Genomic DNA, 21,075 nt, shown 5'->3' with positions numbered 1-21,075 from the left:
GCATAAAAAAATAGACAGAATATAGAATACAGCCAAGCTGTCATCTGTTGTTCATCTGATTGACTGCCTCAATTTTATAAACATGGAGTTTGTCTCCAGCCACAAGATTGACAGGTACTCAGAGGAACAGGTATAATCTACAAATTCCTGGTTTAACAACTCACTGCTACTGGAAAACAAAGCCATAACTAATACCCGTAAGTCTTGACTTGCAACATTGAGGGAGCACTGATTTTTTGGTCCAATCTTGAAAACATATTGTTAAATAGCCACCCAGAAGTAATTTGTATGTAGCAATGCCTAAGCATATAGCAGAGGAGAACACTTATTGCTATGTTACATTTCTCACTATACAGTCATGCAAGGTCTTACTCAACCTACATTCTTTGCAAACAATGGATATTATTAATTTAATCTAAATGGATAAAAACTGCCTGAAAATTCCCCCCCAAAAAGAGTCAACAATCATGAATCAAACAGAAGTGCTTCTACTACTATTTGGAGGCATTAGGAAAATGAACCTGGAAAGAATCACATTGGTAACCAACTTCTTATCTTCACTACAGCTGAAAAATGTCATCTTACTCCTCTGTTGTTTCTAATCGTCACTATTCCTGTATTAATGGCCAGTTAACACATGACAACAAGCACTTTTTAGCTCTGTTCACATCTAATAGCTTCCTAATTAATTGAAGAATAAAAGTCAATGATTATAAAATTTAGGATAATCAAGACTGATAATGTGACTTTTAACAAATGCAGACAGCAAGTAAGGCAATTCACTCAAGAAGTGGTATTTTTGTACACACAAATTATGGGTTATAAACCTAGAAACAAGAACAGCAAGTCATAACTCTTCAATGAGAAAATACAGGTCAGAAAGAAGTGTCTCTGAAAAAGGCTTTAAGGTCATGTTGGATAAGCAATGCAATGAGAAATCACAATACAATGCTGTGGTCAATGGGATGAATGTAATCCTCAGATGTCTCAACAGGATGTCAGTGAAGTGGAGAAGAATAAGATTTCCATATATGATAATACTGCATTCAGCACTAATTCTCTATCTCTGTAAATATTAAAACAGATTGGACGTATAAAAGGCCTTTTCCATTTTGTAAGGAAAATCGCCTGGAAACTGAAGCCAAAATCTCTATATATCAGATACGTATCACTACATTTACCACTATAAATCAGATATTAAATTTGAAGTGCCCCATTTACTTTTGAACCATAAGGTATCTAGCCATGGGAAGAAGTAATTAAGGGCAGAATTTCTGATGTCTTTATGTGGTGAGCATGTGCCTTTCTGCAAAGCATAGGTTAGCTAGAAAAACTGTTCTTTAGTCAAAAACAAATTACTGGACTCAGTAACATAAATAGATATAGTTCAGTGGCTTGTGATTTAGAAGAGGTCATACCACATGATCTAACAGCCTCCCCCCCCCCCCGGCCTTGAACTTTTGAGTAAAAACAGAAATTGGCAACATATCTGTAATACCGCCAACTTGTAAAAACAAGGTTCTCACAGTAAGAATGATTAAGTACTGTATACACACAGCACCTCATTTTAATTGCTTTCAACTTTTCATTTCCCCCTGAAAAGATTATTTGCACTGGGCAGAAACTAGACATTTAATTAAACTTAGCTTTAAAAACCTAGTGTTTTACATATATTTTATCAGTTCAAATTATGCAGGAAAACAACTCCAACTTTTTTTAAGAAATGTTCTCTTACTCATAAAAGTGTTACATGGATTTTTTTCCTAACTTCCCATAAGAAACCAAGCATTAGTCACTACAGTTTATTTGCAAAGAAAATGGTTGAGAGGGTTATAAAATGACTGAAAAGAGACTCTCCAGATGGCCATTTCAGACTTAAATAAACATCCTCATTCTAACACTAATTTAAAACAAGCTCAGTGGACTGCTTTAACAAAATAGAGTCATTTAATAAGTCTGGATTTTCCAGCCAATCAAACCCAAGGCCAACAACTTCCAATAATTTTTAAGCCTTTATCACCTGGTACATCAAGGCCAGGAAAGGAATCTGTGGGTGCAGATCCATGAAGGAAAGAACTAAGCATGCCTAATGCAAGCAAGATTTCTTTCTTTCTTTCTTTTTTTTTTTTAAGAACCTGGTGCTTTAAGGTGCTCATTCAACTTTGTTTCATTTTATTTACACTCCTACTATAGAGGAGTACAGATCTGTTTCTAATTTTATTATTTATACTTTCCTGCCATAACAGCTTCTTTCAGAATAGCAGCCCTTAAAAACATTTAACTATTTTGTCTTCATGAAAAGATTAAATGCTTGTGAAACACAGAAGTATTACTTTTCCATTTTATTAGCAAGATGCAGGAAAGCACAAAAATTAAGCAGCTTGACCAACTGTCTTGTAAGAAGAGTCAAAGACAAGTAATGCCAGTATCAAACAAAGGCTGACCTCAGTCTAAAGCCATTAAAATCAGAAAACTTGGGAAATAGGACACATATTCATTGGAGTGCTATTCTTTTAAGTGACATGCAAAAAATTCTGTATTCTTCCTTTCTTCCCTTAGATAAGAATAGAAGTGGGTGTCTTATTTTATTTACTGTCATGATAGAGACAAAACCATAACTTTTTGTAAATGCAGTCTGCTGTGAAATAGAGAAACGAATTTTAAGGCAGCTTTATTATTGCAAACGCACATGTTGCTGTACTGCTGTAGTATGACTTAATGACTTGGAAGAGAATCACTTTGGGTAAAGGCTATCCAGAGTTCATTCCATTTTCAGGCAAATAGGTTTTAAACTGTATTTGTCACACACAGGATTTCTGGAAGATTGAATGCAGCATGGATCCAGTACACAGTTTTCTCATTCATTTCTATTTGCCTCCAGCAGAAACAACCTAAAGCACAGGAGCAGCTTATTACAACTGCACGCAACCTGTACCTTTACATTTCACTGACACTACTGAATTAAACAAGTTACTGGTAGAAAACTGGTATTATCAGGAGATCAAATGACCTATTTATTATAATCAATTGGGAGGGAGGAGGATACTTTTTCTGCCTCTTTACAAGATATTGTTTCCAGAATGATGAAATTGGCCTCCCTGGAAAGGTTGTGACCTTCTATAAAGGACAAGAGCACAATAAATACAGAAGAAAAATGTCATTTAGGACTCAACAAAGGCAGAACTGCTGATGAAATATTTTTAAGGAAGTGCCTGTTCTTAATCCAAATCTTAACAGTCACTGTATCATTGTTATTGCTACACTAAGTGCTTACTAGCACACATTTTATTAAAAAAAAATCTGTACAGAATAAACTAAATTACAGGTGTGCAGCATAGCCAGTAGTCAAAAAGAGTGATACATCATGCTGGTCCTTCAAATGAGTATGCCAGCATTCTTCACAAAAGAAGAAGTGTTTCAAGACAGGTCAGATAAAATATATAAGCAACAAGACTAGCACTTTTCATATACCGAATTCTCACCTTTTAAAAAATACTGTAGGTTTTGAAAAGTCTTCTAGATTTTTGCCAGGACTATAACCCACATTTTCCAGGAGGGTTATGAGAATTGCAAATACTTTCTACCAGTAACACTCTTTCTTCACAGATCTCAACTGGGCTTCACAGCACAGGTAAGAAAAGTGCCAGGAAATCGCATGAAGACTACACTAAGTAAGCTTAACAATAGATTCTTGTACTGTTTTGAGGACTTGCTGCTGTGGATGTTTGTCATAATGCAAAAAAAACCCAAACCACCCAAACCAGCAGTGCTTGTCTTCAAAGAGATGTATATGTTTTATACTATACATTTTAATGGCCTAAAAACATGATCTCATCAAGTGACTGCCTTCTCATGTTAATCTCTTATATTTCATACAGATATAGTATTTTGGCAGTTATATTAAAAACTCAGACAGCATTTTTTAAACATGACAGTTAAGATTGCATCAAGTATATTTTCCCTGCATGGGTAACAATAGCATAAGTGCAAGAAGCGTAGAGGGAAGCCAACCAACGTTTTTCCATTGATCCTCATCCTATTAACTTGATTGTGCCCTCTATCACTTTAACTGCCTCTTACACTTAACACACTCTTTCTCTCCACCATTATCTTTTATCGTGTAATTTGCTCACTCTCTCCTGCAGTGACATGATGATACACATAGTTTTTTCTGACATTATCAGTTAAATATTGTTAGTTTCTGTATTAAGAATCAGTTAAGTTTTGAAAAGAAAATAAAAGGAAATAAAACAGATCCAATTAAAAAATTACTTTCTACTAACTCAAGATAAAGTTTATCTACACTTACCTATGTCAGATATCATATAGTTTGACTTTTTTATTATTTTTACACATTTTTAATAGGTTTGAAAATTAGAATCTTCTGATCCTAACACTGCCTACAAAACTAATGAATGGAGTTCATTATTAATCAACTAATAACCTTTACCAATCAATTAAATAACCTTAACAAGCTAGTACAAAAGAGAGTTATACTCCACTTTTAACCCTGACTTGACTAACAAAAGTTACCTGCATCTAGTCAACTTAAACAATGCTTCTCATTAACATGTCCTTCAATATTTTCACGTTAACAGATGTCATCTTCACAGCCATAAATTCAAATTTTCATATTTCAGTTAATATATTAGAAGTGGGAAATGGAATATCAGGCTTTATTTTTTCAAATCTCAGTAGATTTCTTAACTCCGAATGAATCAATCATTAGATGACATAACTGGATCTCAGCCAGACCCAATACAACCTGACATGAAGAATACATTCCTCAGTAACCTTTCGCAAAAGCAGAGTTAGTTTTTCAGCACACTCAGCTTTCAGGTGCTTATGTCATTACTTCTAGCAATTCAGCTCTTTAAGACTTGGGCAACAATAAATATATATTAATATGTTTATTAAATTTAAAAAGAAGTATTAATTTGACAATCTAAAACATGCGAGATACACACTAAGCAAATCTGAAAACCTGCTGGTAGTTTTTAGTTTTGAAAAGAGCATCTTTTACAATAGAATATTTCAGTTGGAAAGGACCTACAATGATTATCTAGTCTAACTGCTTGACCACTTCAGGGTTGACCAAAAGTCAAAGATGGGTATTAAGGGCATTTTCCAAATGCCTTTTAAACACTGGCAAGCATAGGGCATCGACCACCTCTCTAGGAAGTGTACTGCAGTTGCTAAAGCTTTAAATTGAAGAGCAGGTGAGCAACAATTAAATAGTTTCATTTATACAAGGAATTCCGAATAGAAAAACTGGGAAGGAACACCTTGTTCACATCAAAGAATTACATACCTCTAACACACTCTATCACCTTGGGTCTTTGAAGTTTAGATCTGGGAGAGGGAGAGTTGAATCTCAAATATGGTGCTTTTTTAAGCGTGCTACGATGGCCCTGGTAAATTGGTTTACCATAAACTTGAGACAGATAGTCTTCGTTTTGTAGCATTGCATTTCCATTCACAGGACCCTGACACACACACACAAAAAAACAGGTAGTTTACATTTCTTCATGTATGAAAATTTGAACACATCAGTATTGTTGCAAAAGTCTAAAGGAAAAAAAGTAAGAAGTTCTGCAACAAACAGTATGAATTGCAAGCACACGTGAAAACACATTACGCATACAGAACACATACAAGAAACTTACTAGCAGCTGAATAAAATAGCAGATACTGGGTAAAACACATTTGTAACACAACAATGAATTCTACATTGTTATGTAGAAGCTTCGGCTTCCACAGCACATGAAAGGACAGAAAGGACAGAAGGACAGAAATCCACAGGACAGGGCTATCACTTTCACTTAAAATTATTACAGTTACACATACAAACAATTTTTCATGCTAATACTGCAAATCTAAAGCATAGCAGTCATTACAAAAAAAAAAAAAAATCAACTACTTGGGAACTCACGTCTGCCCTTTTTTCTTTCCTCTGCAAACTTTCAGAAGAAAAGTAAGTTCTAAACCTCTGTTTGCTTGTGTTATCTTCTGCTTGCTTCTGCAATGGCTTAGCTGCAGACAAAGGTTTCTTTGTCAAGCATCCTTGGATTTTTTGATTTTTTGCTTTAATTTCTTTATTGGTCTTCATACCCTTGATGTTTTGGGCTCTCTTGATCCATGGGACCTTTTGATCATATTTCACTTGTTCTGAATCATTTCTTGCCATTTCAGCCTAAAGATAAAATATAAATGTAATAAAAAGAGATTGTTATCTTCAAGGCTATCAGAGGAGTCTGTGGATAACTTTGAAGTTCTGAGAAATGGCCTGTTTTTCATGTTAGCCAGCAACTGTGAGCAGTGATTTTCATTAAGCAATTGAAGATTTAAAATAAAGGTAAATATTTTATCGAAGTTTTAAAATAAAGGTAAATATTTTATTATAGCATACTACATGCTAGTAATAATAAGCAGTTTTCTCATGTTTTCAGGTTGTGAATGAATCATGTTTAACTATTGACATGAAAGAACAATGCAAGGTGGAAAAATCTAATGCAAAAACCCGAACACATTTTTTCCAGCCATACCTGGATTTCCAAACTGATTGCCTTGATCCACTCATCCACAGTCTTTCTGATACGAATCTCTTCCAATACATCTCTGAAATAGAAGAAAGAACTATTTTACGTCAGTGCGTCTTAAATTGCACAGATTTGTTCCTGGGAAAGTAGTGACCTATAAACACTATAAAAAGAGAAACCCAGAACACAGGCGGTAAGATTATGTACCCTACAGTCTCCAAAAGGCACCAAGCATAGCCTATCTGAGTTTCCCAAACCTAAATCTGTTCTTACATAATGCCACCTGCAAACCCCACCCCTCGATGGTATGTACTAACATTATTACAAACATCTACGAGTAAGTGGCAGCCATGTGTCAGTTCCTATTTTGATCAAAAACTGAAAAAACATGGCAACAAAAATATTCCAACTCAAAAGACAAAAAGCAGATGACAAAAATTACTACTTCCTCTAAAAGATGATGATAGCAGATATTACGCCTGACAAAAATGTTTACATGAAGACTATAGTTACCTTCCTCAGGAAAACGCAAGATTAAATTATCTTTTAATAGGAAAATGTTCATTGTGATTCAGGCAGTAGTATTTAACATAACTAATTGTCCTGGTTTCAGCTGGGATAGAGTTAACTGTCTTCCTAGTAGCTGGTACAGTGCTGTGTTTTGAGTTCAGTATGCGAAGAATGTTGATAACACTGATGTTTTCAGTTGTTGCTCAGTAGTGTTTAGACTAGAGTCAAGGATTTTTCAGCTTCTCATGCCCAGCCAGGGCACAAGAAGTTGGCACAGGACACAACCAGGGCACCTGACCCAAACTGGCCAATGCTGTATTCCATACCATGGGACGTCCCATCTAGTTTAGGAACTGGGAAGTGGGGGTGGGGAATCGCCGCTCGGGGACTGGCTGGGTGTCGGTCGGCGGGTGGTGAGCAATTGCCCTGCGCATCATTTGTACATTCCAATCCTTTTATTACTACTGTTGTCATTTTATTAGTGTTATCATTATCATTATTAGTTTCTTCTTTTCTGTTCTATTAAACCGTTCTTATCTCAACCCAGGAGTTTTACTTCTTTTTCCCGATTTTCTCCCCCATCCCACTGGATGTGGGGGAGTGAGTGAGCGGCTGCGTGGTGCTTAGTTGCTGGCTGGGGTTAAACCACGACACTAATGAAGCAAAAGTTCAAAAGCCAAAGATCTGCTGTAGGATGACTAACGCTGTAACATTCACAGGCTTATGAAGCCTCTTCTGTTCTGAATGATGAAATTACTCTTTAATTTTCCCATTAATGCAAGTTTGTCTACAAAAAGCTAAATGCCCCCTTATCATGACAGCAGAGCAGTTTGTCCAGATGACAGTCTCAGAACTCAGATTTACCAAGAAATAACAGGTACCTATCAAAACATTCAGTTCACATCAGGAGGGTCAAAAACCATTTGAAGTTCAAGAGAATTATCTAATGATTGCTACGAAGAGTGAATAAATACTTTTTGCAGGGAAGTGCACTAGATGTTCCATGCACGGAATTAAAAAAAATTGGGAGGTGATAAAAGGTGAGCACATACCATGAAAAGTGACACAAAGCATTGAATCATAGGGTCTAACCTGTTCGTAGTCAAGGCGTTAATGAAAGTATACATGGCATCTCCATCTTTTGCGCGAATAACAGCTTCCAAATTTTCTTCAAGAACTTTTTTATTGTTTTGAACTCCTCTCAAAATCCTTTCAGCATCCCTCAGTATAGATTTTGGCACTTTAACATTTTGAAGGATGGATGGTTTATTGAGCAGATGATGTTCAGGAAGATCAGACACAACAGTAGGCTTTTTTGACTAAAATTGAAACAGAACCTCTAGCTTTTAATCAGAGATTGTAATTTCAATTTTCTACACACCGATCAGAACTCCTATTAAATCTATTATCACATCAATGCCCATCATAAGAAATACCATCCACGTGTACTATCATCAACTTCAATTACTCAAGAACATTCAGTATGTTGCAAATATATTTAAGAGTCAAGCAAATAGAAAGACATCCAAAAGCTCTCAAATGCAAAATGATGTAACGTACGAGAAGCAATGCTGATGAAGCTAATAAACATGTGAAAAGATGCCAATGAGATACTTCATGTATCACATGCAAATTTCTCCATGTAACAGTATTTAAGTATAATTAAAAGACTAATAAAAACAAAGTCCTCTAAATAGATGCACTCATTTGGCATTAATCTACCCCAAGAAACACCAAGCAATATACTTAAGTTTTAACAGCAACAAAATAAACCCCTCAACAGCACCATGATCCTCTCGCCTTTTTGCTGATTTTCAGTTTTCAGAAGAAACAATGGAGCAACTATTAGCGTTTTACTTTACAGAACCCTTTTACAGAGATAAAAATCAAGCATGTATTAGCTGTTAAATACAAAGGGACAGAAGTACACGGGAAACAAGGAGCCATACAGCTATAGTTCTGACATTAATTCTCACACTCCTGATGAAACCCAGAGGTCCCCCAGTAGAGTGCTTCATTTTCCAGAAAGGAAACAAAAAATAATTTTTAAAAGTGATAAATGTACATAAAGGAAAAAAAAAAAGCAAAACAAAACCAAAATACCCAAACTTGAGTAGACTCTGAAAGCATCAACTGAATGAACAGAAAAAAATCTCAGAGATCACTAATCAGTTTTGGCTTTAAGGATACTCTTTTATCAAATCAGAATTAAACAAAAGTTTATGTTCTAACAGGTGTACTACCAAAGCACAATGGACATAAAATAGAAATCAACGCACTGATCCCATGACCTTGATTTTGCCTGGTGACATAAGGACAACATACCAAATTATTTACCAATTTTATATAGGTTTTCATTTTTAAATTAAACTTTTTGACAAATACTAGCTCAATAAGACTGGTGAAATTTGTGAGAAAATGTAAGAAACACAGATATATGTTCAATCATAAAATGATGTAGACTTGCCAGTTAGACCCAGATCATGCAATGGTTATTATATTAGCAGTGCACACTATGTTCATTTGAGATGACAGCTTTCTGCCTGACATTTGTATTATTCTCTCAAGGTAGTTCACTAAGATTGAATAAGACAAGTCAAAGAACAAGTTAAATCTTACTTTGAGTAATGTAATCTGTACGTAATAGCAACCTTTAAAAAAAAATACAGGTATGCAATAGTTACTGTAGTATTATCTCACTGCAGGCATATTCAAAACTGTTTCAGTATTACAGTACTTAAAAAACCCGAAACATAAAAATTCATGGTATACCTTAATAAGATCATTCATGTCTGATTTCCATGAATTTGCTTCCTAAAAAGACAGAAGAAAAGCTGTTGAAACTTATCTAAAGACAGATTTGTCAAGATAAAATCTAGAGGAGGTATTTCATCAATTTAAGTGGGCACAATGAATTCCTTGTGAACTACTAAATCTTACTGCACACTTCTTTTGGATTAGAGCACCACCTTCTGTTCCATCACAACCTATCTCAGTTAATTCAGGCCTTTCATTTGCTTGTATGACAAAGCTAGTGGTCATTTATCCCAAGCATTTCTTTTCTCACTCTACAAATCCCTCAATAATGAGAAGTCAATAGCTAAGTACCTAACTGACTCAATTCCACATTTGCTGAAGTCATCATCTCTGCCTTCCTATTGACCTTTTTCATAAGAAAGAAAAAGAAATTTGAAACCATTTGTGTCGACTGTGTCTTTCCCACCTGTCATTCCTTCTCTCATCTTGTCCTGGTCTGTTGCCTATGCTAAGGTATGTTACTCGATTAAGGTTTTACCAATAGCGGCAAGCAAATATTTGCAACGTAAATGGGGCACGGGGTATCTGTTCTCTTACTGGTACAAACAGTTAAACACAATCCACTAATATGTTACAAAATCTGTGAAACAATGCATCAGCTATACTATAAGATATGACAGATGAAGTTACGTTTTCCAAAGATAGAGCAACAAATAACTGGCATGTAATACACAGTATTTTTAGGGAAATATGCAAGCTGAAACCTTCAACCACAGAAACAAACCAATAGAATCAAAGCTATCATGTTCCAAGCCCATTCACAAACCTGTGGATATTCAAAGTCTTTCTTCTTTCCCAACACTTACATTTACAAGAACAGAGAGGACAACAGCAGACAGGCTAAATGATCAGGTATATCTCACTTCCAAATGGAACCAGGTTAACGAACAGATAAAAGCCTCTATTTTCAAAAGCCTGATGCAAGTTACATGTTGCCAGCACAGAACCATTCTAGCACCAAAAGTACAGAATCATTAACATGAGAAACAATACAACGATATATACCAGGTAATTCTTCAGAAACAGCGCTCTTTACCAAAATAAATGGCAAAATGAGAAAGGAAGTAGCTTAAGTCATCCCTAAAGTTGACTGCAGATAACTAGAATATTGTTCTTTCCCAAATGGGAATGTTAACATCAGCTCTGTAGCTCTAGTATCACAGGAAGAGAGCAAGCACAAAACAGGCACTGAAAATATCTGAAACCTTAAAACAAACAAATAAATAGAACACTTTTTTTTTTTTTATGTTTGGTAGAACAGCGGTAAGAACCTTTACAGTCTAGTCCACTGCATACTTATTAAGACATTACTCAGATTCAAAGCCCTTCCACATACAAAGACTGCAGTATTTCAAGTTGTGTGAACAAATGTCAGCCTTTTTACAGAGGCAGAAGCAAGAACAACATTTTTACTGATACCAGACCTCTAAGGTTTTTTCCACATTTTTTATTCACCTTATTCAAACTCTTGGCCATTTTGACATAACATGGGCTTTACCTGTAGCATGTCATGCATTTCTTTCCTCAACCGGCCAAGATCCTGAAGTAAATCATCTGCTTTTTTCACCGTTTTCTCAATTGAATTGCAATTTTGGAAGGAGCTTTCAAAAGTGGGGAATGAGTCTGTACGCAAAGCAGTATTCCTGGTGGGAGAAACGCTCTTGATTAAAAGTCTCATGGCTCCTCATGTGGCCCAACAAAGTAGCCAACTTTGAAACTGAGCATGAATTTAAAGTGCAAGAATACCAAACCTTTATATAAAATGGAATTTGCTTTTTCACCTGAGGTTACAGACAGGTTATTGGGCTATCTCTGTTTACCACTTAACACGAGCTGTATCCTTGTATTTTAAAGATTGAAACTACATCTAAAATTCAGATTTAACAGAGCAACATTTAAACTTTGTATAGCTTTCCATTTGAAGCAATTAATATTTTTGTCCATACTATCAGAAATAAGACTATATATGTAGCTGTTTCTCATTGTATTAGTGAAATTATGACATCAAATTATTGCCTGGGGAAAATATGTTTCAGACTGGATGGCTATTGTATTCAGCAATACCATCTGCTTCTAAGATTTTGGCCACTGATACCAGAGGCTTTGATGTATGCCTTTCTACTCTTCTTGTTCTGAAGGATTATCCTAGAGAAGGTGCAGCACAAGAAGATCCTTCACTGCTACTGGAAGACAGCAGAAGACCTAAAGGTAAGACACATCCTCACCCACTCTAAAGCTTAGAAATTGTTAGGCAGATGCTGCTCCTTCCCAACAAAGTGTTGTCATACAGCTCCCATGAGCAGGCAGCTTGGAGTGTCACTGACAAGGGCAATTCCAATTTAACACAATGCCTGTATAGTTGACTTCCTGACACTACTCCACAAGCTGCTGCAATAGAAGAAATATATTCTGAAGACAGCAAAACACTTCAGGTGGCACCCCCTGACCTCTGAGAAAGGTGTTACAAACTATCCTTAGCAATGAGCTTTTATCTACCTTCAGTACCACAGAAATGCGCAAGTAGCATAGAATACCAGTGCTCCAGGGTTTTACTTCAAGCACAGCTTTGTCAGACTCAAGGACCACGCCAGTGACTCTATTACACCATCGATATCTAATACACCTTTCTCAATTTCATTAAAACAAACAAAAAAAATCTTCCTCAATTTGGATTGTTATGTCTATTTACCTGTCTCTCTCAGAATGCCAGCTCATTTTATTACTGTTTAATGCTGCCTTCTTGGAAGACTCAATTTGCCTCAGTGGCATTTCTTGAGAATTCAGAATGTGCTCAAGAAGTCTCCCTTCACCTAAGGCAGAAAAAAGAAAGTTTGTTAAATATATTTCTGTCGTTTCCTTTCCAGATATTTCACCATTATATAATACTCTCCAAGGATAGTAAAAATAATTCTTAGAGTTTAAAATATAGATTTAGTTCAGATAAGACAAGTCACATAATACCACCCACACTAATATATCTTACGATGACTGCTTTACATTAGCAAAGTCAGAAAACAGATGAATGAAACTGTGACGGCAATTAACTAAGTCACAGAGAAACATTCTGTCCATCATGTCACAGGTCTCTCAATTTTTTCATCTGAGAAAACATTTCAGTGAGCAATCATGTCAAGATGCTGTAGGTTAGATCAGTACTGTTCCAAATGTACTTTCAAATATTCTGAATATATGCATTTAGGTGCCAGCAACCTGACAGCTCAGAATAGGTGAGGACCGCATAAAGTAATCCCCAGGCCATACTACTCATGCCAGTGGAGGGCAGGATTGTCTTACTCACAATACCTTCACTTGTGGATTTAGGAATATTTTCCTTTTCTGTAACAGGGTTTTCTTTCTTTGAGATTTTCACATTTTTTGACACAGGTTCTGGAGCATATCTCCGAGGAACTGGTGTCTTTAGAGGAGATTTTTGTGTGTGAATGCCACAACTTTGAAATTGGCTTGAATATGCTTCAGGGGAAAAAAAATTAACATTATTTAAATGTTAACAATTTTCTTCATAGGAAAAAAAATCTAGAAAAAAAAGTCATGCCAATATTATGAATTTTTCACAAAAATTCAGAACATAACAGAACTAGTTAAAAAAGTAAACAGGAAGAAAGTTTCATACTTACAAGTGCTAGTATAAAGAGATCAAAAAGACCTCTAGCCATAGAATGAGCTGGTTCATTACAAGCTTCCACATAGATTATTACTCAATAAGATTATTTTAGGTTAAGTCTAGGCCTCTCTTGGTACAGACTAAGCAGTTAGTAAACCCCAAACTCTCACTTTAATTTAAACTGGAACATTTTCAGAATAAGTGGTATACGTTTTATAGTATATTAGGCAATAAAATCAATTATACAGAAGAAATGTTTACTACTCATTACTGATGGGATGTACAGTCCAATATTAATGGAAACAAAATTAACGCAAAACTAACAGTGGAAGTAAGATATTAAGAATTTGTCTTCACCTTGGTCAAGTGGACCACCAGTAGGAAATAAACCCCTCTGACATGAAGATACTTCATTAGTAAGCAATCGCTGTTCTGGTTTCTCAGATTGTTTTGTCATGAGACTGGAGGAAGGCACGTGAATTTGTTGTGAGCCACCTGTGTTGACTGCAGAGCTAATGAGATGAGACTAAGAGACAAAATTACAAAGTATTTCTGAAATATGCATTAGTTTCCCCAAGTAAAACTCTAAGCATGAATACTTGCCATGTAATCATATTAATCAGATTTTGACATGCTATGAGAGAAAAGTAATTTACAACAACCTCAGAACACAGACATGCTTGGACATTATCCTGCCTTTCAAAAAGCATGCAGAACTCTCCAAAGAAACAATCTATAACTATTCTTACATTTTTAATCTGACTGGCTACTTATTAAATGCAACTTTCTTCAATTAACAAAGGTCTAAACAATTTCTTAGTGGGAATGAGAACATTTCACCATTTTTGCATTTACTTTCCACAGACACAAAAACTAGGGAGTAGACAGGAGCAGGTATCTGGGACAGAACCAAAAATAAAACTTTTCCCAAAAAGCTCATGTGCTGGCCACTGGATCTTTCTTTCTTTCTTTCTAATACTAAAATATAAACCAAATTATTATAATTTTAACACTGAGATACAGAAGAAGTTAGTAAACTAAAGCTTCTGCATTGTTACTTAGATACCTGAATATTCATTTGTTGCTCTTGTAACTTTTCCAAATGCTGAATCCGTTCCACCATGAAAGCATTCATTTGTTTTTCAAGCTCACTGACTCTTTCGTGACAGTGGGGCTTCTCATGCTGAGTCTTCATATTTGTTTGCTGTTCAGCAACACGCTGCAGCTGTCTGTCTGTCTCCTGTAGTTTATGAAGTAATGCTGAAACTGAGTTAACTTTTGCTTCCAAATCATTTTGAACCTGCAAGGGGGGGGGGGGGGGAGGGGGAGGAAGGGAAAAAACCTTACTGCAAAAGAGGTGCAAAAAATGAAGAGAACAAAACATCCTTCCCATCATCATGGAATGATTTGCTTCCCAAAAGACACAAATAAAATCCTAGTTAGCCCTAATGTTTAGTCGTTTAGCAATACTATGAAATTTTTCTAAAAGATAAATCAAATGGTCTCTGTCCATTTGCCCATTTAGCCAAATACAAATTAGTTCTCTCCGGTACATTGGTCAGTAAGTCTGAGATTACTAACATACAGTTAACAGTAGGCAGACACATTCAGTCTCTCTTGCTCTGCTACCAACAGTTTCAGGCTTGCTTAGAACATCTACTATTTTAAGTGGACAAAGAATTAACGTTACCACAAGCTACTTACTTTAAGAAGAGGAGCTGTAGTAGCAATTGCAGCAGCAGTTGCTGCTGCGATGGTTGTTACAGAATCAACTTCCCTGTGTGCTGACCTGGTGTCATGACCAACACCTTCCTTTTTTTCTGTGGAGGCATTTCCTAAGAGCTGTACCTTCACCTCCTTAAGTACAGGAGTATTTTGAGTTCTATAAAAATAAACAAGTGCTTGTAAATAGCATTGTTTTCTCCATATCCCCTCCAAGCAAATGATTTCCCACAAGTAGCACTGATATCACTACTTATATAAGCATTTCTCCTTGAAGCTCTTGACACCTAACAAACAATTTTATTTTCATCTTTTAGCATGACACGAGAAATTTCTCAGGATTCTGTTACTGATTCTAATATAAAGGGCATCTCCCCGTGATAACTGCAACCGCAACAAAGAATACGTTCACAGCTTGTACTTTGCGAAGTTCAATGTGCTAGTAGCAAAGTCCAACTAAATTTCTGATCTTCAAGATTTCCACCCTGTGAATAAACAGCATGTGTCCTTATCTGTCTTTAAAAATTTACATGTTTTTGGCACAAAATGAATTATCTATCAGAGCAGATCTTGCCTGACTCTTGTGTCATGAAATTATTAATCCAAACAGTCTAAAGGCATTACCAAAAATATGCAAAATAAACACAATACTCCAGTGAGCTCCGAATGATGAAATAAACTGAAAAGACAGAAAAAGAATACTAACAGAGAACAATAAAGAATACTTTTTTCCTTACCAGCTATGCATTTTGGCAGAAACTGAAGTAGTATTGTAGTATATCTGTACAGAAACAGAACAGCTGAGACACTAACAACAGATACTTACTTTTGCTTTAATACTGCTCTCAAAGCCTCTTTCTGGCCAGTAGCATATTGAGAAATAAAAACATCATCTGTAGGGAGGGTCATAAAATATACTTTGTTGAGTTAACTAACACAAAGTGTCTCTTTTAGAGGTAGATACAAAGTGTTACCTCAACAACATGTACAATTTTGCTACAAAGAATCTGTTGCCTGCACAAACTACATTATCTATTGCAGTAACAAATTGTTTCCCTTCACTACCTAGCAGACTTAAATCATGAGAGTAAGAGTGGGCTTCATCTAACCCAATTTTATACAGTATTGAATGTCAGTATCCATAAAATCTATTTTGGTATGCTGTGAAAATGACAATAGCTTACCTTCATAAAATCTGGGGAAAAATGCCATATAAATGGCAACTTGAGCTCAGACAACCCATTCAATAAAACCCTGCAAACTCTAACTTGAAAAAACTTTAATAAAATAAAATAGAATTGTGATATGAATATTTCCCCACAGTCATCATAAATTACAACACATTTTCTTAATAGCTTTAAATTATGCTAAAAGGATTGGAGGCTCTCCTTCATCCACTGTTTGCTGGGCAGAGCTAACAACCCAAGATGTGGCAAGTCTGGTGTTTCCCTGCTGATGATTACACACAGCTAGTATATACATACTGATAAGCCAGCTAGCTGCTGCCTCTGGGAGTGCAAAAGAGGAAACTAAAGTATTGATTTTTGGCATTAAATGGGGGTATTGATTTGTGTTTCTTTCCTCTACACAGCCACAGATATCCAAGAAACCTGCAGAAGTGTATTTTCTTTAAAAAGTCTTCACCTCCCCAGATCTGATTGAAACTGACTGGCAGATTCAGAAGTTAAAGGAAAAGGCATTGGCAATGTGATTTCTTAGATTCTTAAGGATTAAAAATATACTTTTTATGGTGTAGGTCACTTGCAGAAAAATATGCATTTGTAGTACAATTACTCACAAAAGGAAAATGCATCCAAACAAGGTCCCCCCCGGCAAATTCTCTGTTCACAGACATGAATAGTTTGATTAGCAAAAGGAATCTCAACATTCTGGTGCACTGGTAGAAGTGCCTCTCAGTTGATCACAAGAGCTACATAAGCCAGTGTAATGCCAGCAAGACTGAAGTAAAATTTGCAAAATTTAAGGATGTAAATTACAATTATCATCTCTGTATCAAAGAAACCTTTGAATATTTTCACTCAAAAGTTTCTATATTGAAGAAAAATACCCAAGATAAAATTAAAGCTCCCTTTTCCTATAACTAAAAGGTTTTCTTATAAAAAAGTACTAATAAGTTTTCTTATTAAAAAGAGGCTGTAGCAGTACATCAATGTGTCTTACCTTTAGGTCTTCTGCTATCTTCCAGTAGCAGTGAAGAATCTTCTTGTGCTGCAGCTTCTCTAGGATAATCCTTCAGAACAAGGAGAGCAGAAAGGCATACATCAAAGCCTCCGGTATCAGTGGCCAAAATCTTAGAAGCAGATGGTATTGCTGAATACACAAATGTAAGCATCTCCACACACTAACACAAGGTCTCAGAACAAAACATGTCAAGATCTCTACCACAGAATCATCTGGATCGTAGTCAAGAACTCACATGACATTTTAGGGACAAACTCCCTAGAAATACAATTAAAATTATAAGTATATTCTAAGTGCTGATTAAGTGTACTTTCCTCCTTTATGGCCAAAGAAGTAGTAGCTAAACTACATGTGTTTAAGTTTATACAAGTTGCTAATCTCAAACAGTTCAGGATTACCCACACACACAGAATTAAGCACTCATAACACTGACTGTGGAACTGAAGAGACAGAGCTGTATTTTCCTGAAGTGGAATCCATGAATAATCAAAGTCTACAAAGGAGTCATAAAGGCAAGTTAGGAAAGTAAAAAATCTCTTACTTAACCTTATTTGATGGTGGAGTACTCCACCATCCTTTTGAGACTTTTGTTCAGCTCACTAGGTCTGCTTTGAGCCATGCAGAGACATTGTTGCAATCCCTTCACAGCATAGGTTAATTTTACCCTCATGCATCCTTATCACCATATGGATGCCCTAGAGACAAGTTTTCACTCTATGTAAGGCACAACAAACAAATCAAAGCCATTTAATTGTAAGTATTAAGGAGTTCCATATAAACTAATGTCCATTTCATTATCTATGATATGAAGAGAAAAAAAAATACAAAAAGTTTTAGGTTTTTTAACAAATGTTGTGCCATGTGTAACTGCCTTTTCAAAGGAAGAATTACACTAAAATGTAAAAACAAGCTTTGGTATTAATTATGCAACAGGTAGCAGTACAGTAAACAAAGCCCCTACAAACACTTCAGCATTAATATCACATTAGAAGCAACTCAAAGAGGAAAGCAGCTGCACAGTTACTGTGCAGAAGCTGAGCCAAAGATTTGCTATGCTTTTACAGAAGCTACAACTTCTTGAGAAAAATGCTGTCCTCTTAGTCTGGAATTGCGGGAAACAACAGTAACTTTTCTTACCATCTGTGATAAAAACATGGGCTCTGCGGAATCTTCTACTGAAAGCAGACGTTCTGGATGTCCTTTAGTACTCGGGACTCCTAAAATAAAAGCAGTTTTACTGTGGTCATAATGATTTGTTACGCATTTTCAGTATACCTTGACTAAGTCAAATCTCAACATTTCTTCTGCCTGTATTTTTGAATATCTAAACATAATGACTTTCATAACACAAATGACCGTAGCCATTAAGACAAAGCTTAAAAACGTTAATGAATTCTGTGAGCCTGGATTATAGACTTGTTTTACAATGTATGACAAAGTCACTGAAAAGAAGAGCATCTAACAAAATCCACAATGTCTAGCTCAAATTCAAGTCTAAAGATCATAGGAACATAGAAAGTTACTTGTCTAGAGAAACAATTATAATTCTATGATAATGTATCTTACAGAAGAAGGACACTGAGGAAAGTACACAGTTATGTCAGATTCAAATATGTCTTCCTAACACTATAAAAAATAACATCTTTTGAAGCTGTTTGAACCTTGAACCCCAAAGGACTAAAATCCCTTCCCAAAACTCCAAGGACTGTAATTGATATGTATTTCAAAGAAACAAAATTAATATTCTGACTAGATAAATGGCACAGACTGTGTCAGTTTTGAATTTGAAGAGTACATAGTACATCACTACAGTTTCATTCCATTAAAAAAAGACTTAGAATTATTTACTTAATACTACTATAAATAGTTTTTTTAAAAAGTTACAGAAAAGGATTGTCCTAGTTTCAGCTGGGATAGAGTTAACTGTCTTCCTAGTAGCTGGTACGGTGCATTCGTACAGGCAGTTGACCAGCATATGTTGTTTGTGTCAAGCAGGTGGGGTTTAGGAGGGGTAGGGTTGGTTGGTTTGTTTGTTTTCCAAGACTACAAGGGAAAAAAAATAATTTTAACAAGTAAAATTTAAAGTTATGGTAGATAGCAGGGATACTTGTTTTTTTTTCCTAAGAGTTTTTTGATAGTTGTTTAACTGACCAGCTCTGAAACACATATTGTTTCATAAAACCTGCAAAATCTCTGCAAATTAAAAAAAGACTAGAGCTGAATTGACTTTCTCAGAATGCCTACTTCCAACATTTAATATTTATTACCTTTGAAATGTCCAATGAACACTTCTTTAAAAAGGCAAGCTTGTACAGCTAGAGCTTGAACATCGACTAGATCAAGCTCTCCAGAAAAAAATCACCTTTAAAGAGCAGAGAAAGAGAAGTGTTCAAAAGACTTTTGATCTCTCTTCCCATATAAAACGACAAAATAATTCACAAAATTCCATGAAAACGCAAATGTCAGACAGCAAAGAAGGCCCAAATATTGGGACTACTCAGAGCTGTCTGTTGGCAGGAGCAATATTCTGTTAGGCACAGATTTGCCTGCTGACTATTCTTTGGGCATAAAATTGAAAAGGTACATATGGTGTCTAAAAGGATGAGCTACAAACTGCATTAAGAACTGTGACTGGAAAGGCATCAATCCTGTTAACTTTCTGCTTTAGGGATGCTGCGTAAAACCTTCCTGCCTAGTATATTTGTGAAATGTCACTACGACAGCCATGATTTTTCTGATAAAGATGACAACTGCCTAATTTAATTGGAATAGGAATCTGGAGTCAAGTCTGGAGTTCTGTTAACGGAGCTCCGACTGACCACCTCACCCTGCACGACTCGCTTTTCCTGTGCGAAACGAAGTCTGGGAAAACAAACAAACAAACACAGCTTTTGAAAGAGCGCCGATATCTGCGGTACCCGAACACACAAATGATTTCCTTAATTATAAAGACTACTACGTGACTGAAAACGCCGCACAGCCGTTTTGACCTCAAACCGAAGCTGAACACTGACGGTAAACCACGCACCGGGTGCCGCGCTGCATGAGGGGCTGGGGGTCACTGTCCCGCAGGGAGCCCCGTTGGCCAACAAGGCTGGAGGAAGGCAGGGTGTTCCGTCTCCAGCCCAAGCTGCCCGGCAGGGAGAAACCACTTCACGAAGCTTCTCCACAGCGATCGTCACTTTTTTCGTACGGCCACCGGCTCCTCTCACAGCCTCCATGGGCTTCTTCTCCCTGTGGACACCGGTGGAACGGATGAGCACGTCGCCCGCCGTGAGACTGGCCAGGGAGTCTTGGCTGAGGCTGGAGCTGCTTCCCGCTTCCATGAGGATCTCCTCACGCAGCTCTGGAAGAGAGTCCAAAAGCAGCAGCCTGACAAAGAGGCCGTCCCCGCGGGCCGGGCCCCCGCCGCCTTGCCCCCGCGTAGGGAAAGCGGCCTGAAGCCTCCGTGGGACGGTTTAGCCTCCGTGGGACGGTTTAGCCTCCGCGTCCCGGGCACGCCTGCCCTCCCCGGTGGCCTGAGGGACAGAGAGCCCCGCCGCGGCCCAGCCCGCTCCCCTCACCAGAAGCGCCCGCCGCCATAGCAACGGCGCCCGCCCGCGCCCCCCTCACGCCTGCGCGGGGTCCGCTCCTCAACAGCGTCCGGAGGGAAACTCGGAGCCC

At 36.9% G+C, this 21,075-nt stretch overlaps 1 protein-coding gene across 8 annotated transcripts in view; it reads right to left on the bottom strand.

The window, feature by feature from the left end:
- KIAA0586 (KIAA0586 ortholog) overlaps positions 1 to 21,074 on the bottom strand; it is a 74,799-nt gene extending 53,725 nt beyond the window's left edge. For 5 of the 8 annotated variants that reach the window (XM_069783154.1, XM_069783153.1, XM_069783155.1 and 2 more), the window contains exons 1-16: positions 20,976 to 21,074; positions 20,441 to 20,758; positions 18,550 to 18,629; positions 17,392 to 17,461; positions 16,037 to 16,103; positions 15,193 to 15,370; positions 14,555 to 14,788; positions 13,846 to 14,014; positions 13,170 to 13,337; positions 12,556 to 12,676; positions 11,365 to 11,509; positions 9,822 to 9,863; positions 8,142 to 8,368; positions 6,546 to 6,618; positions 5,933 to 6,193; positions 5,312 to 5,486 (exon numbers count right to left, since the gene is read on the bottom strand). In XM_069783154.1, the coding sequence (XP_069639255.1) occupies positions 5,312 to 5,486; positions 5,933 to 6,193; positions 6,546 to 6,618; positions 8,142 to 8,368; positions 9,822 to 9,863; positions 11,365 to 11,509; positions 12,556 to 12,676; positions 13,170 to 13,337; positions 13,846 to 14,014; positions 14,555 to 14,788; positions 15,193 to 15,370; positions 16,037 to 16,103; positions 17,392 to 17,461; positions 18,550 to 18,629; positions 20,441 to 20,758; positions 20,976 to 20,994 (2,347 nt within the window). In that variant the 5' untranslated portion in view covers positions 20,995 to 21,074. Of the gene's footprint in view, positions 1 to 5,311; positions 5,487 to 5,932; positions 6,194 to 6,545; positions 6,619 to 8,141; positions 8,369 to 9,821; positions 9,864 to 11,364; positions 11,510 to 12,555; positions 12,677 to 13,169; positions 13,338 to 13,845; positions 14,015 to 14,554; positions 14,789 to 15,192; positions 15,371 to 16,036; positions 16,104 to 16,394; positions 17,315 to 17,391; positions 17,462 to 18,549; positions 18,630 to 20,440; positions 20,759 to 20,975 lie in introns of those variants that run through there. The other 3 variants (XM_069783151.1, XM_069783152.1, XM_069783158.1) reach the window with 2 other exon arrangements.
- Position 21,075: the final 1 nt, after the last annotated feature.

Source organism: Haliaeetus albicilla, chromosome 5, assembly GCF_947461875.1.
Source record: "Haliaeetus albicilla chromosome 5, bHalAlb1.1, whole genome shotgun sequence".
Taxonomy (NCBI): Eukaryota; Metazoa; Chordata; class Aves; order Accipitriformes; family Accipitridae; genus Haliaeetus; species Haliaeetus albicilla.
Note: the sequence above shows the minus strand (reverse complement) of the source record. Positions and strands in the feature narration are given on the sequence as shown.